General features: G+C 44.8%; 1 protein-coding gene and 1 long non-coding RNA gene across 4 annotated transcripts in view; one reads left to right on the forward strand and one right to left on the reverse strand.

Moving 5' to 3' along the window:
* Positions 1 to 12,882, forward strand: part of LOC144737519 (uncharacterized) — a 53,328-nt gene extending 40,446 nt beyond the window's left edge. The window contains exons 2-3 of the long non-coding RNA XR_013589011.1: positions 6,365 to 6,433; positions 12,416 to 12,882. This is a non-coding gene — a long non-coding RNA (uncharacterized LOC144737519). The remainder of the gene's footprint in view (positions 1 to 6,364; positions 6,434 to 12,415) is intronic.
* Positions 1 to 14,898, reverse strand: part of LOC144737516 (guanylate-binding protein 1-like) — a 120,423-nt gene that overhangs the window by 17,163 nt on the left and 88,362 nt on the right. For all 3 annotated transcript variants that reach the window (XM_078620241.1, XM_078620243.1, XM_078620242.1), the window contains 4 exons: positions 10,745 to 10,910; positions 9,738 to 10,018; positions 2,651 to 2,857; positions 1,004 to 1,106 (listed from right to left, as the gene is read on the reverse strand). In XM_078620241.1, the coding sequence (XP_078476367.1) occupies positions 1,004 to 1,106; positions 2,651 to 2,857; positions 9,738 to 10,018; positions 10,745 to 10,910 (757 nt within the window). The remainder of the gene's footprint in view (positions 1 to 1,003; positions 1,107 to 2,650; positions 2,858 to 9,737; positions 10,019 to 10,744; positions 10,911 to 14,898) is intronic.

The raw sequence follows: 14,898 nt of genomic DNA on the forward strand, positions 1-14,898 counted from the left end.
TCTGAAGACCTAAAGACTGGACCAGCACCCGGGAACCCTCAACCGAGGCTCTTATTAGAGCCAGTTGTAGTGGACCCGAGGTAGCGAGGGCCAGAGGTGAGCCTGACCCTCCTGGACCCTCCCCGAGGATCTGGGTAGAGCCGGGGTTGCAGTGGACCTGGGGCGAGTCCCGTACCCTGGGTGGGTCAGTCAATCCAGTCTTCCCTTAGGGTCGTGGCAAGGAAACCAGCGTGTAGTGTAGCCCAGAGTGCGTCGGATACGCTAGAAGGGAGGCTGTCTCTCCCTTAGGCTATCGGGTGGAAGGGGCTGTACCCCTTCGTGTAACAGTAGTATTTAGCAGAGTTGTTAAGAGTTGTTGTAATAAACGCGTTGCCTCTAGCATATGTCTCCGTGTGGTTAATTCTAAGACACAACACCTATATAAAGCCACAACAGCAGATACTTTTTCTCACCTAAAGATGGAAGCTTGTGTTGCAACCGAAACATCGTGTTTTCTTTTATTATTTTTTCTACCTACGTGACTTTACCGAAAGAACCAGAGAGTATGTATTCCTGCAGTCACGAAAGCTTCAAATCAAGTACAAATATAGTTTGAAAAAGTCGAATGTCTGCATCCACTATTAAATGTTTTCAGTCACTTTACCACAATTATTTCTCCTCTTAGTAACGCGCTTGTCTACATACTCTGCAAAAGATAATATCAATAACTCTGGAATACATTCAGCAAAGGCCAAATTTAATGGGTAATAAATATTCCACTTACTTTGATTATTATGCCTTAGTTTTTGATGGTTTCCTTATGATTTTAAACATGACAAAATAAATCTGGCAACAATAATCGTGCATTAACAATATTTTTTCGAAACTAATTATGCAATAATTACGGACCGAATATTATGCAATATATCATAATATCGCCATATCGTGGAAATCCTAGTTACTCAGAAAAATATAATCAAACAAATTCGTGTCACCAACAAGTTAGAAAAGAAACGCATCCTACTCAGTTCTTCTTGTTGAACTTGGGTCAGGGTCTTGTCCACCATCAGGATACTTTGTCCACGATCCTTATTTTTTTCCATGAAATCTTTGTAGGCGTTGTCTTTCTGGAAGGACAGAACAGCAAAGACCACTCTGTGCCATGTAAAAGGATACATATGCATCGACATTGAGGGAGAAAAACGAGCGTGAAAGGGTAGCGGTGAATGACACTCGCAGTCATTCATGATAATTCTAGTAAGTTTGGTCTTTGTGCCACTTCTGACAGTGCAAGACTATCAGCAACGTGCTGTTTCATAGACATCTATAGTCTGCAATAGGCAGGAGAGGTTTTGAACTCCCCCTGGCTCCACCAAATGGGTTGTGGCCAGGAGAGGTCAATGTACTCCTGTCCTTTCGGTACTCCCGTAACCTGCTTGCTCTGACATTGTCTCTTTAGTCCCCTTGGTAATGAGCATTGGGTCTCTGTGTGTCTATGTTGTTTGTCTCTCTCTGCTTGTGTGTCTGTCTGTGTGTCTCCGTGTCTGTGTTTTGTCTCTCTCTCAAATTTAGTTCTACCTGATGACGGTTGCTTGTGTTGCAATCGAAACGTCGTACTCTATTTAATTAAATTTCTTTCTACATGACTTTACTGAAAAAAACAAAGAGTAATTCCTGCAGTCACGAAAGCTTCACATCAAGTTTGAAACACCTCTACAGGAGGATGTAAGTTGTTTTCTCTCTCTCTCTGTGTCTCTGTTAAAATTCACACTTAACTTCAAATTTAGCAATCTTTGGAGATCGTAATCAACCAGACTATGCGCTAACTGTGTGTTAGCGCATTTCTCTCTCTAAAATTTACCAGGCTCTCATAGGTCCATTCGCTCTTTCTCTCCCCTGACTGCTTCGGAGTGGATTTCCACACATCTCTCTGTGTGTCTCTGTCAAATTTCACACTTCACTTCCAATTTTAGCAATCTTTGGTAGATCGTAATCAACCAGGCTATGCGTTAACTGTGTGTTAGCCGACTCTCTGTGTTGCATTACATTACATTTTCAAAAAAATTGCTAAATTTAGTTTTCTCAAACGATTTCTCTCTCTAAAATTTACCAGGCTCTCATAGAGCCATTCGATCTTCTTTCCCTCAGCCGCTTCCCGGTGGATTCATTGACATGCTAATTTCTCTGCTCCAGCAGCTGCTCAAGAAGACCCACCTCTCTTTCTGCCCACCCCCCTCTCTCTCTATTTAAGGCCTCGAGGCATTGGGTCTCTGTGTGTCTGTGTTGTCTCTCTCTGCTTGTGTGTCTGTCTGTGTGTCTACGTGTCTGTGTTTTGTCTCTCAAATTTAGTTCTACCTGATGACGGTTGCTTGTGTGGCAATCGAAACGTCATACTCTATTATTTAATTGATTTTCTTTCTTTTTGACTTTACCGAACCAAATAGTAAAGTGGTTTATATTTATAGATGCTTAAAATGGAAGAATTATGGCAGAGAGCAAGAGGCAGTTCTATATATAGGTTGTGTGTAGAGGTGAGCAGTATATGCGGGGCTGTGAAGTAAGAATTAGATGATGTCCCAGGACAGGAATACATGGAAAAAAGCAGGAAGAACAACCTCTACAGAATGGAGGAAACGTCAGAAAGAAGATGCACATGAAGGGTGTACGTCACCTCTTCTCCGAGTCCCTGTGTAGCATGATACTCTTCGTCCAGTTTCCGCATTGCTGCCTTGTATCTCTGATAGCCCCCAGGCTGCATGAATTCCTTGTCCATCTCATTCACGTGTTGAAATAGTTTACGAAGTCGCCGTTCGGACAACTTGTATGATTGCTCCGTGTTCTTTTTCTCCATTTTCTCAAATGTTTCCAGCGTGAAACGCTGTACAATAGAGGCTTTGTGAGTAAAACAACAAAAGTCCACCAAACACAAAAGAGGAAGAGGTTCATGCAAACATGTGGCCACTCAGCTAATCCAAGTGGACAAGGCAGACGTAGACAGAACTTTAAAAAAATAGTAAAAATGGCATCATCTCGGCCAAGTGAATCTTAAGCTCTCCAACTATTTTCCACAGACAAAAATGGAAAATGCTCTAAGATGAAAGCCAGGAAAGAGTGTGGCCTGGACGTTAAAACTCTGACAACAATGGAAAGATGAGCTGCAAAATTGCCCACTTCCTTTAATTCACGTGTCATCGAGGATCACAAGAAGATGCCTTAAATATTGAGGAGGTTCAATATTTTTTGCAATAACAAAGCAGGTGAGAACCCATCCATGCCAACAAGCTACGACCTAAAATTACCCCTCAGCTACACTACAAACCTGAGTGATACATTTTAAAGAGAATTAGACCCATTGTAAAACAAACCCTAAACTTCAAACATGTAGGTTTTTCCCGAAATAACCACGTGCAACCAATTACTAGCCCTCGCTATTTAGATCAAAAGTGGCTTCTAGCAGAGTAATAGAACCAGAAATGACAAAACAGGGCTTGTATTTCCAAAGCTTTTTTTTTATAGATGGGCAGTCTTGGCAACAAAAGATGCTTCTAAGAAAAATATGCTTCGGAATTACCCTCGGGGACAAGATACATCAGAATCAGAGTATGTATTTATACTGCAGCAAAACATGATAGAGTGCAAAGTACAATAAAGTTGAACAAATGACCTTAAAAGTTACAATTAAAACTAAACCATCCCCAACCTGTCAGACAAAGCCCACTGAGATATTCACTTATTGTTCAAAAGCGACCTGGTCACAAATTCTAGCTCAACAAAGTAGCTTATCATTTGGACATTTATGGCAGTAAAATCATCTAAATTGTCTAAACGCATGTTTCTAAATGTGGAGGGAAAACCCGGAGGACTCAGAAAGCCAGGAAAGAGTGTGGCCTGGACGTTAAAACTCTGACAACAATGGAAAGATGAGCTGCAAAATTGCCCACTTCCTTTAATTCACGTGTCATCGAGGATCACAAGAAGATGCCTTAAATATTGAGGAGGTTCAATATTTTTGCAATAACAAAGCAGGTGAGAACCCATCCATGCCAACAAGCTACGACCTAAAATTACCCCTCAGCTACACTACAAACCTGAGTGATACATTTTAAAGAGAATTAGACCCATTGTAAAACAAACCCTAAACTTCAAACATGTAGGTTTTTCCCGAAATAACCACGTGCAACCAATTACTAGCCCTCGCTATTTAGATCAAAAGTGGCTTCTAGCAGAGTAATAGAACCAGAAATGACAAAACAGGGCTTGTATTTCCAAAGCTTTTTTTTTTTTATAGATGGGCAGTCTTGGCAACAAAAGATGCTTCTAAGAAAAATATGCTTCGGAATTACCCTCGGGGACAAGATACATCAGAATCAGAGTATGTATTTATACTGCAGCAAAACATGATAGAGTGCAAAGTACAATAAAGTTGAACAAATGACCTTAAAAGTTACAATTAAAACTAAACCATCCCCAACCTGTCAGACAAAGCCCACTGAGATATTCACTTATTGTTCAAAAGCGACCTGGTCACAAATTCTAGCTCAACAAAGTAGCTTATCATTTGGACATTTATGGCAGTAAAATCATCTAAATTGTCTAAACGCATGTTTCTAAATGTGGAGGGAAAACCCGGAGGACTCAGAAAAAAATCCACGCAACCACGGGGAGAACATGCGACGTCCAAATATACAGGCGTCAGAGTTGGGTTCGAACCCCCGAACTCCTGCATACCAGGCGAGAAAGACAACATCTTTTAGCCACCATGATGTCCCTTAAATAAATAAATATAGTATATAGGTTAAAATTGCATAATCAATTCCAAAGCTTCGGAAAGGCAGTAAAACAACAGCAAAAACTGTCCCAGACTACTTCTAGATTTGAAGCTTTCGTGACTGCAAGGATTCGTATTCTTAGGTTTTTTCTGTAAAGTCACGTAGGTAAAACAATTTTAAATTAATAAAAGTAAAATAAAATAAAAATCACGACGTTGCCTCCGAAACGTCGTGATTTTTATTTTATTTTACTTTTATTAATTTAAATTTTTTTACCTACGTGACTTCACCGAAAACAACCTAAGAATATGTCCCAGACTACACCAAGACAACACACAGTCCCTTAATACAAATTGTACATTAAAATCTAACTCTCAATACGTTGTTACGAAATCAATTTATAAATCACATTGGCAAATGTGGCTTTATCCAGCACTAATCTGCTTCAGAATATGCTTTGAAGGAAGATTTATGATGTTAAGTGAGGAAACAAGGCTGTTCCAAAACGTTGGTGCTGCAATGAGTAAGGCTGAGTCACCTCTTACAAGTGTTGTTCTTGGGATAGATGGAGAAAAACGGGCTACCATAAACGTGCTGTCCTGGCACTGATGTTTAATATGTCTACAAATAACTTACCATACACAAACTCTAGACGGTTCATATATACTGATGCCATCTGCCTTTCCTACAAAGACCATGCTTTTAAGATGAACCAACACAATTGGCACATTGATGTGATTAGACACTCACCTACAAATATCAATTTAACAAAAGACTTAAAATCAAGAGAACAAGACTTCCAAGTCTTCTGGTGACGTCATGGCCGAGTGAGCGGTGCGATGAGAGACCCCTGTAACACCATCTACTTATCTATTTTTTGTTTTACGTTTAGTTCCATTTACATTTTCCACCACTTATTGCTTAAACACCGAAGAACTGCGAGATCAACGTATATATTATAAGTTACCCGTGTTTTTATCACTTCACCCATGAATCACTCTGGGCTACCTAAAGTAACGCTGTGCCTGGCTCCCAACACAGCCTGCCACCTGATCAATGGCAGACAGAGCCCCAGGAAATAAAAAGGCGAAAGCTACTTCGCCACTCACCTCCGCACATAAAGTCAGAGCCGAAGAACTTACGGAGGAGGCCCTTTTGCTTCTCCAGGAATGCACACCAAAATCGACCAAATTTGGGCATAGAACCCCTACGAGTTCTGAACGACAGACTAGGGGATGATCAGCGAGAGGGTTGTGAAACAGGAAGCAGCCACGATGACTCTCCAGTCAACTGTGGAGGAGCTGGAAAATCTGAATTCAAAAGACGAGGAGGGACTCGGGGAGCGAGAAGAGGCATACAAGCTTGAAGCCAAGAGCAGGGAGAACCAGCTGCAAGGCCTATGGCCTCCCTGAAGGAGTAGAGGAGACCACTGCACACGGCTCTCTCCTTCATCCAACATATTCTCCCTCTTGCCCTCCTAAACCCAGAGGTTCTCGGATCCCCAGCCTGTCTTATCGTGTCCGAATGTGCAAGTGTACAGAATTGGCAGGAAATAAGACTGAGCGGCCATGGAGAGCAACAACCTGAGACCTTGCCTGCTACTCATTCTGTTCCAGGGCAAGCTAGGAGCTGCGCAGTTGCTGAAACAGGCAAGACTGGCCAAGGGAAAGGGTGGCCTAATTCAAGTAAGCCGAGTCTTTGTCGCCCCGAATCTGACACCGTCTGACTAAAAAAATATATAATTGTTGCTCCCCCTGCACACTGACTTGGCGAATAGAGGGAGTGCAACCCCAGTTTCTGTACCCTGCCTAGCTGAGAATACACATTTAAGGGAGGCGATGGGATGTTGCGACTCTGTGCTTAGGCCCGAACCTCTCCCATGCTTGTGCCTATCCGTTTCTCTTTTGCATCCTTGCACCTACCTATTTGGATCACACCCCTTCCTCTCTTCAACTGGCACATTTACTGCAGGCCCCACCCCTTCCTTAGGTCCCTCCTGCCTTCATCTTTAGGCCGTGCTCTTTCTGTCATTCTGCCATCCCTTCTTCTTTAGGACCCGTTACTTCCTTGTAACACAGGGTAAGGCTTGTTTGGGTGGTGGTGGGGTTGTGGCTTCATAACCAACATCGCTTGCAGAATTATGATAAAATAAAATGTAATAATAATACCATTTATATAGCGCTTTCATCAAGGATCTCAAAGTGCTGCACAGGACACAGCAGCAGCAACAACATCCGCCATTCACCACTAAGTGGCAGTGACATCACCATGACGCTTGTGCTAGGCCATGTGCACCTTGAAGCCACGTGAAGTGTCGAAAGCCCGCTGGCAGGAGGTCAAGGAGCAGACCCAGGTGCCACAGGTCGACTGACTGAGAAAAATGAGATGACTGGCTGATGCACCACCTGTTCCCCCTACTGTGCCAACTTGCTGTGCTTTAGCCACCCGGCGCTCCGCTCGTTGTTGTGAGCGTCGCTCCTCCGCCCTCCGTTGTTGTTGGAAGGCGACTGCCTCCAACTGCCCAGTAGCGTCCTTAACGAGCCTCCTCCACAGAGGCCGATCTTGACACTGCTGGTGCCAGTCATCGGCAAGTCCACTCAGCTCCACATCCTCCTGTACCACATCACTCCAGCTCTTCTTTAGCCCATGCCGCGCCCATTTAGCCCCCTCGATCCAGCCAAACAAAAGCTGTTTAGGCATGCGGTGGCTGGGCATGCGGACTACATGACCCAGCCAACACAGCCTTGCCTGCCAGAGGAGCTCACCGATGAGACTTTGCCTAGATCTTTCAAGGATTTGTGAGCTCCTCACACAATCCACCCTGGTTAAACCCAGGATGGATCGTAGGCAGGCCAGCCTCAATGTTTATAACCGGCGAAGATGCTCCATTAGGGGGGTCCACGTTTTGCAAACATAGAGAAGATAGGGCATGACCGTGGCTGAGAAGACCTGAAGCTTTGTGTGGAGCGACAGACCAGGTAGCTTCCACACAGCGTTTTGCAACCGATGAAAAGATAATGCCGCTCGACTGATTCGGAGTGAGACCTCTGCTGTTAAACCGGAGCCGGTCATGAGCACACTGCCAAGGTATGGGAAACTCTTCACTCTCTCCACAACTGCCCCATCACCGATTGGGAGTTGTGGGGGCGGAGTGTCCGATGGTACAAAATACCCAGGCAGGTGCTTAGTTTTGGTAGGGCTGATGGTAAGGCCCCACTTCTTAGTGGCACACTCCAGTTTCAGCAGCAGCGTCTCAAACTTCTCCTCTGAGTGAGCAGAAATTACCAGATCATCGGCATACATAACGTGGTTGAGCATAGGGAGCCATCCCTTGACCGCACCTGGGCATCGATCAGCCTCCCATTATATCTGTACCAAATGGAAATTTCCTCGGTACAGCTATTGAAGGCTTCACTAACTACGTGTTCAAAATATATGGTAAATAATGTGGGAGCCAGATGACATCCCAGTTGCACTCCAAGGTGTACAGGGAATGGCTCTGATTCCCGGCCACGTAGTTTTACCCGGGCCCGCTCACCATCATGAAGGTCCTTAATGAGCGTGAGCAGAGGGTCAGGGACTCCGAACGCACGAGGAACCCAGAGCCCAGGCCTACTGATGGTATCATAGACCTTGACCAGGTCAATAAAGCAGAAATATAAGTCTTGTTAGAATTCCCTACACCTCGGCTGTAGCAGACGGACAGAAAACATGGCATCCGTGCAGGACCACCCTTTCCTGAAACTGCATTGGGGCTCCGCAAGCCTCTCCTCAGCGTGACTAGCAAAGCGATGTTGAATAATCCTTGCCAGGATCTTTCCTGGCACACTGAGGAGTGAGATGCCCCTGTAGTTGTTACAGTCTGTGCGGTCCCCCTTCTTAAAGAGGGGGGCCACTAGGGCATCCTTCCAATCCTGCAGAACCCGTCCAGTGGCCCAGACTGTTGTTATGATGTCATGTAGGGAAATCTGTGCACAAACACCACCCTCCTTCAGTATTTCGCTTGGGAGATCATCTCTGCCCGGTGCCTTTCCTGGTCTCAGACTCTGGAGATCGCCTTCAGTCCTTCCTCAAAAGATGGCACCTCAGCCAGCCACTCACAGGGGGTGACTTCTTCTTCCAATATTTGAGGCAGCAGCAGACACTCAGACACATACACATTTTATATTATAAATACATTTTAAGAATCAATTTACTAAATTAACTAAACGTTCAATAAGTAGAAGCATAAAATAGGTTTAAAGATGCATTTTTAAAATGTCCAGACTCAGAGATCCTGATATCTCGTGGAAGAGCGATGCATATCCTCGAGGCTACATGGGGAAAATCTTGGTCACCCATAGACCAAAGCCTCCACCTGGGAACACAAACAGAAGATCTGCATCCCTAGATTTTAGAGACCTTGAGGGGACATATGGGTGTAGCATGTCAATGATTAGGCTGGGGAAAGATGGTTCACTTCTTTGTAAGTTAACATTAGGATTTTAAACTTTATTCTATGTGAATTGGAAGCCAGTGCAGGGAGGCCAACATGGGCATAATATGAAGGTGTTCTGGTGAATTGTTAAACTGATACATAGTTAAAAAGATAAGGAGAAAAAATGTGTTCCAGGTGAACCCTTTCTAAATCTGTGGCATTCTGCCATCGTTTAACATCACCATGAACATCCAATGCAGGTGGCATTCGATCTCCTGGCATAGCAGTTGAAACCATTGGTGCATATGTTAAATCCTCCGGTGTCTGTCCACCCATTATTATAAATGCGAACACCACAGTCAATTGTGAGGTTATATATGGGTGTGGTAAATGTGGGTACTCCCACCTCTTCCAAGACATCTGTCCCAGGCATGGACGATTAGGCCAAAACTACCCTCTAGAGTGTAGCTCTCCAGATATATCCTCATATTGGAGGCCCCCTCTATCAGCCGTGGTGTAAAAAAGCCATTTTATGGCTGCACCTTTACGTTTTCACCATCCTCCAAACTCACCAAGAGCTCCTTCTCAAACTCGTGAATGCAGTCGAGCACAGAGCAACGGTAGAAGAGAGCCATCGCTTTCTTTGTGCACTCCTCTTGATGTCGTTGCAGTTGTTTGTACTCCACAGGAAGCTTGTTCGCCAACGTCTCCATCTCTCTCTGGTATACCCCCTTGGCATCCTCCATTGCCTGCATGTTGGCAAGCAGCACCACCTGTTTCCGTGCACCCTCGATGCAGGCCATGTCGCCCGAACGATGAGCCTGCACATAAAGCTCTGCAACCTGCAGGAAGACTGAAAAAAAAACAGGACGTGAACAAGCAATAGGGTCTTCATCATCGTCGTTATGATTTCAATAATATCTAACTGTTTTAAAGTATAAATGAATTAGCTTTGTCAATCTGTTTATCTGTCAGTAACAGGGATGGATGATGACTGTCTTATAGACTTTCCAATATGAACACAAATTTAGTATAACTCGAGTATAAATATTTGCATAGAGTGTTGTTCATCAGGACCCTCTTGAAAATCGACCCCATTGATCAAACTATAGCTCACATGTTTGGGAATGAAACCCAGGGTGAAATTGATAAATCCCTTTGGCCAAAGCAATGACATTATACGCCCTTGAATACGTCTCCCACATGATGTCATGAAGTGTGATATCATCTCTGATGTTTTCTCTGACGTGTTTATGGGTTGTACTGTGTGTTTTTCAACATTGATGTCCATAGTTTTTGTTCCATGTGTTGGGAGGTTATTCAGGAAGTGAGAAATTTGAAACTGAATGATTCAGTTCCCAAAGAAGCTCCCAGCACCATGGAGTGAAGCGTCAGACATTCAGGCTGAACAACGTGGGGTACAACCTGAAAACAAATGGGAGTGCTATAAAAGTAAAACCATGGTAACTGATGAAGTAGATCAAAATTTCAACAATTTTTTTTACTAAATGCATTTCACTCTTATCGATGTAACAGAAACGACAGAAGTGCAAGCTTATTTTTTTATGTTTGCGCTCACGTTGGCCAGTGAGGATGACCCCATCGATGTTCTTGTACTTTATGATCTGGTAGATGTGAGAGGTGAACTCCTCCGCCACTTTCAGAAACGTCTTGCTGAGTTTATTCTCCAGCTGGTCCATGTCGTCCGGGTGTGCGGGCATGGGGAATATGAAGCACTTCCGCTTCTGCAGGAAGACAACAACGACGACAATTCAACAACGACAATGCACTGACTATCCTCAATACCATTGGCTATCGTCAATCCACTGGTGAATGAAGGGCTCACCAAGCCTCCGCACCTGCACATGCTCTAATTTCATTTTTCCATTGCTTTGGTAAAGGTACTTTTAGATCTGCTCCCATTCCTTGGCTGCCACTCCATTATTATATTTGAACTTAACGGTCATATCTTCATGCAGCACAAAGGATCTGCTCCCACGGAAGGTTCATAAGTTGTTTTTTCACAAAGGACTCTTGGATGAGGTGAGACGAGGGGTTGCACCATCACTGTATTTTGTTTCCCACCGTCCTGCGGGGCAGGTTGACTCGGGTGGTGCATGAGGATAAGTTGTTGCACTTCGGGGTGCGCAAGACATTGAATTTGCAGCATGACCTTTATTGGCTGGGAATGTCGAGTGATGTGTACCATCTAGTAAAAGGTTGCACGGATTGTGCACGCCGAAAACTGCTGCTGAGAAAGTTCCAGCCTCCGTTGCAGTCCATTTAAATGTCTCAGATTAACGAGTTGGTCACATTCGACATTCTGGGACCCTTCCCGGCCACGCAGAGGGGAAATACATTTCTCCTAGTAGGGGTTGAATATTTTTCTCGGTGGTCGATGGCCTGGCCATTGCCTGACCAATCGGCCACATATTTTGCCAATGCATTTTTTTACGGCTACATAATGAATAAGGGAACCCCCGAGCAGCTTTTCAAGGATCAGGGCCGGAATTTCTCATCGAAGCTGCTGCGTGAGGTGTGCAACACGTTAGGAACTAAGAATCTTAGAATGTCACCAAACTATCCCCAAACGGACGGTATGGTGGAACTCCTGCACAGAACTTTGACATCTATGCTTTATCAGGTGGTCAGCGTGGCGCAAACCGATTGGGATTTGCACGTTCCAAGGGTTTTGGTGGCGTACAAGATGGCTCCACACGCTTTCATTGGATTTTCCCCATTTTTCCTCATATACGGGAGGGAGAATGAACCCCCATGGAGGTCCAATTGGGCATGTCGGGGGGCAAGGGAAAAACGGCCTTGCCCATGCCCCTGCAAGTTACGCTGAGTCGTATGTTGGCAGCACATGGCGCGGCTCCGGGTAAATACCGCCAGAGCGCAGGTGGCCAATGAAAAGAACGCAGGGCGGCGTGAGCGTGTGCTTCAATGGACCATAGGTGACAGGGCATGGTTGCACTGCCCGCGGGTGCCCCTGGGAACGTCCCCTAAACTGCATCGGCCATGACAAGGTCCCGTGGAAGTGGTGAAGATTAAAAGGCCAGAGTGTGTGCGTATACAAGTGGGCCGTCGTCATTGGTTTGTCCATCCATCACGGTTGAAGCAATATGGTTCTCCCGAACTGACAGCTCATCTCCAAGCATTATTCGGTCAGTGTCTGATGTGTCCGACGAGCCGGGGGAATCCGCCACAGAGAGCATGTGTCAGAAGGATTGTGTTGTGCCGCACACAGTTTCCGAGCCCCTGAAGGACGCAGAGTCACGGGATCCTGCTGGGTGCGATGGACCGCCAGCTACAACTCGGTCCACGTCTTCGAAGGAATCAGGGGAGCAGCCGACCCCTTTAAGGCTTTTATTCAAGTCCCCATCGCCCGGAGAGAAGACAAAGTTCGCCCCCAAGGATGGACTGGTGTCGAGGACCCGGTCAAATTGTGCTATCTTCTGTTAATAGTAATCTCCCTGTGTGTGGGGGGTGCGTTGGGGTCGGGTTGCGGGCGACGCACGTTGGGTTTAATTGTTTTCTCTCTCTCTCCCTTACCATTATTATGGATGTTAGGATTTTATTAAAATTTTGGTTCTTATTTTCGATTGCGGATTTGTTTTGCCCTAAAATTTGTTATTATTGTTACCGGGATTTTATGGGTTCTCGTTTGTGAAATTGTTCTACCTAAATTGTAAAATTGTTGTTGGTATTAGCTGGGACGGCTATCTTTTAAACATAGTGGGGGGGGGGGGGGGGGGAGGTGATGTAATGACAGGGTGCCATCTGCTGATCAATGGGGCTAATTACGGGTATGGTTGTGTTATAGAACAGCACACATAAGCAACCACAAGGGGGGTGTAACTGCGCCAAGGGTCAATGAGGGGATTGATCTGGAAGCTCCTGGAACCAGCGAGAGAGTTCCTTAAGTGGGGTGTGGCCAGGGGAGGGGCTTGGCCACGCTAAAGGAATATAAGGGAGAGGCGAACGGGGGTTCGGGGCTGTCGTGGGGGTTCGGATCCTGGCTGTCGTCGCTGTCATCACTGCCATATCTTCATCATCGTCGTCGCTGCATCGCCAGCTGGCTGTACAGTCTTCATCGTTGTTGTTGCTATATAGTCAGTCAGCTATATAGTGTACGACGCCGATGTGGCGGTATGGGTGGATCAGCTAGAAGTAACTCAGCGCTTATGTTATTCCGTGACCCTGTCTTTAAAGTATTGAGAAATAAATAAGAAACCCTCTACAAGTTGTGTCTCAGAAGTCATCTCATTACACGTGTAGTGATTCAAGCACAACCCGAAATACTCATCCGACATTATGGACCACGTGTGCACGACAATCAGGAAGTTAAACAAGCCATCTCTAATTTACTTAAAGGGCTTGAAAGGAGATTGGTTAGAGGTAGGAAATTGAAGGGATTGGAGGTAGAAATACAAAATGGACGGTTGGAAACCATTAGGGAAAGTAGGTGATTGGTTGATGGCAAAGCAGAAGGTCAAGGACTCTTTTGGAAAGGGACTTGAGGGATATATACAGGTGAAGTGAGAGAGTTAGGGACACTTTGAGGAAAGGAAATTCTTGTAGAAATAAAAAACTATTATTGAAGACTACTGTGTGGGGTGTAACTAGACATGTATGCTGGCGTCATGATTCGCATTTGGCAAATTATCCACAAATGATTGAATTGAAAAAATACACAGAGTAACATCACTCCCTAGTGGCAGAATAATGCTAATTTTCAAGGACCACCTTATGTGCACCTTGTAACACAGGATACAAGCTATTGTTGGCATCCTCCCTGGTGATAACTGCTATAGATATTTGAGATCAGATGCAATGTAAGTGATTTGGAATTACTCTTTGGTTCTTTCGGTAAAGTCACGTAGAAATAAAATGAATAAAATAATAGAGTACGACGTTGCGATTGCAACACAAGCAACCGTCATCAGGTAGAACTAAATTTGAGAGAGAGACAAAACACAGACACGGAGACAAACAGAGAGACACACAAGCAGTGAGAGACAACACAGACACACAGAGAGAAACACACACAACATATACACAGAGACCAAATGCCTCTGTGTTGAGGCCTTAAATAGAGAGAGAGGGGAGGGGGCAGAGAGAGAGGTGGGTCTGCTGGAGCAGCTGCTGGAGCAGATAAATTAGCATGTCAATGAATCCACCCTGAAGCGACTGAGTGAAAGAAGATCGAATGGCCCTATGATCGCCTGGTACATTTTAGAGAGAAATAGTTTGAGAAAACAAAATTTAACAAATCTTTTGGAAATGTAATGTAATGCAACACAGAGAGTCGGCTAACACACAGTTAGCGTATAGCCTGGTTGATTATGATCTCCAAAAATTGCTAAAATTAGAATTTAAGTGTGAAATTTGACAGACACACAGAGAGATGTGTGGAAATCCACCCCGAAGCAGCCAGGGCAGAGAAAGAGCGAATGGACTTATGAGAGCCCGAGAGAAATAGGTTGTTTGAGAAAAACAAACTTAAAACATTTCTCTCTCTAAATTTTACCAGGCTATCATCGGGCCATTCGATCTTCTTCCCCTCGGTCGCTTCGGGTGGATTCATTGACATGCTAATTTATCTGCTCCAGCAACTGCCCCCACAGACCCACTTCTCTCTCTGCCTAATCCCCCCCTCTCTCTCTATTTAAGGCCTCGACACAGAGGCATTGGGTCTCTGTGTCTATGTTGTGTCTCTGTGTCCGTGTT

Source organism: Lampetra planeri, chromosome 71 (genome assembly GCF_965212315.1).
Source record: "Lampetra planeri chromosome 71, kcLamPlan1.2.h2, whole genome shotgun sequence".
Taxonomy (NCBI): domain Eukaryota; kingdom Metazoa; phylum Chordata; class Hyperoartia; order Petromyzontiformes; family Petromyzontidae; genus Lampetra; species Lampetra planeri.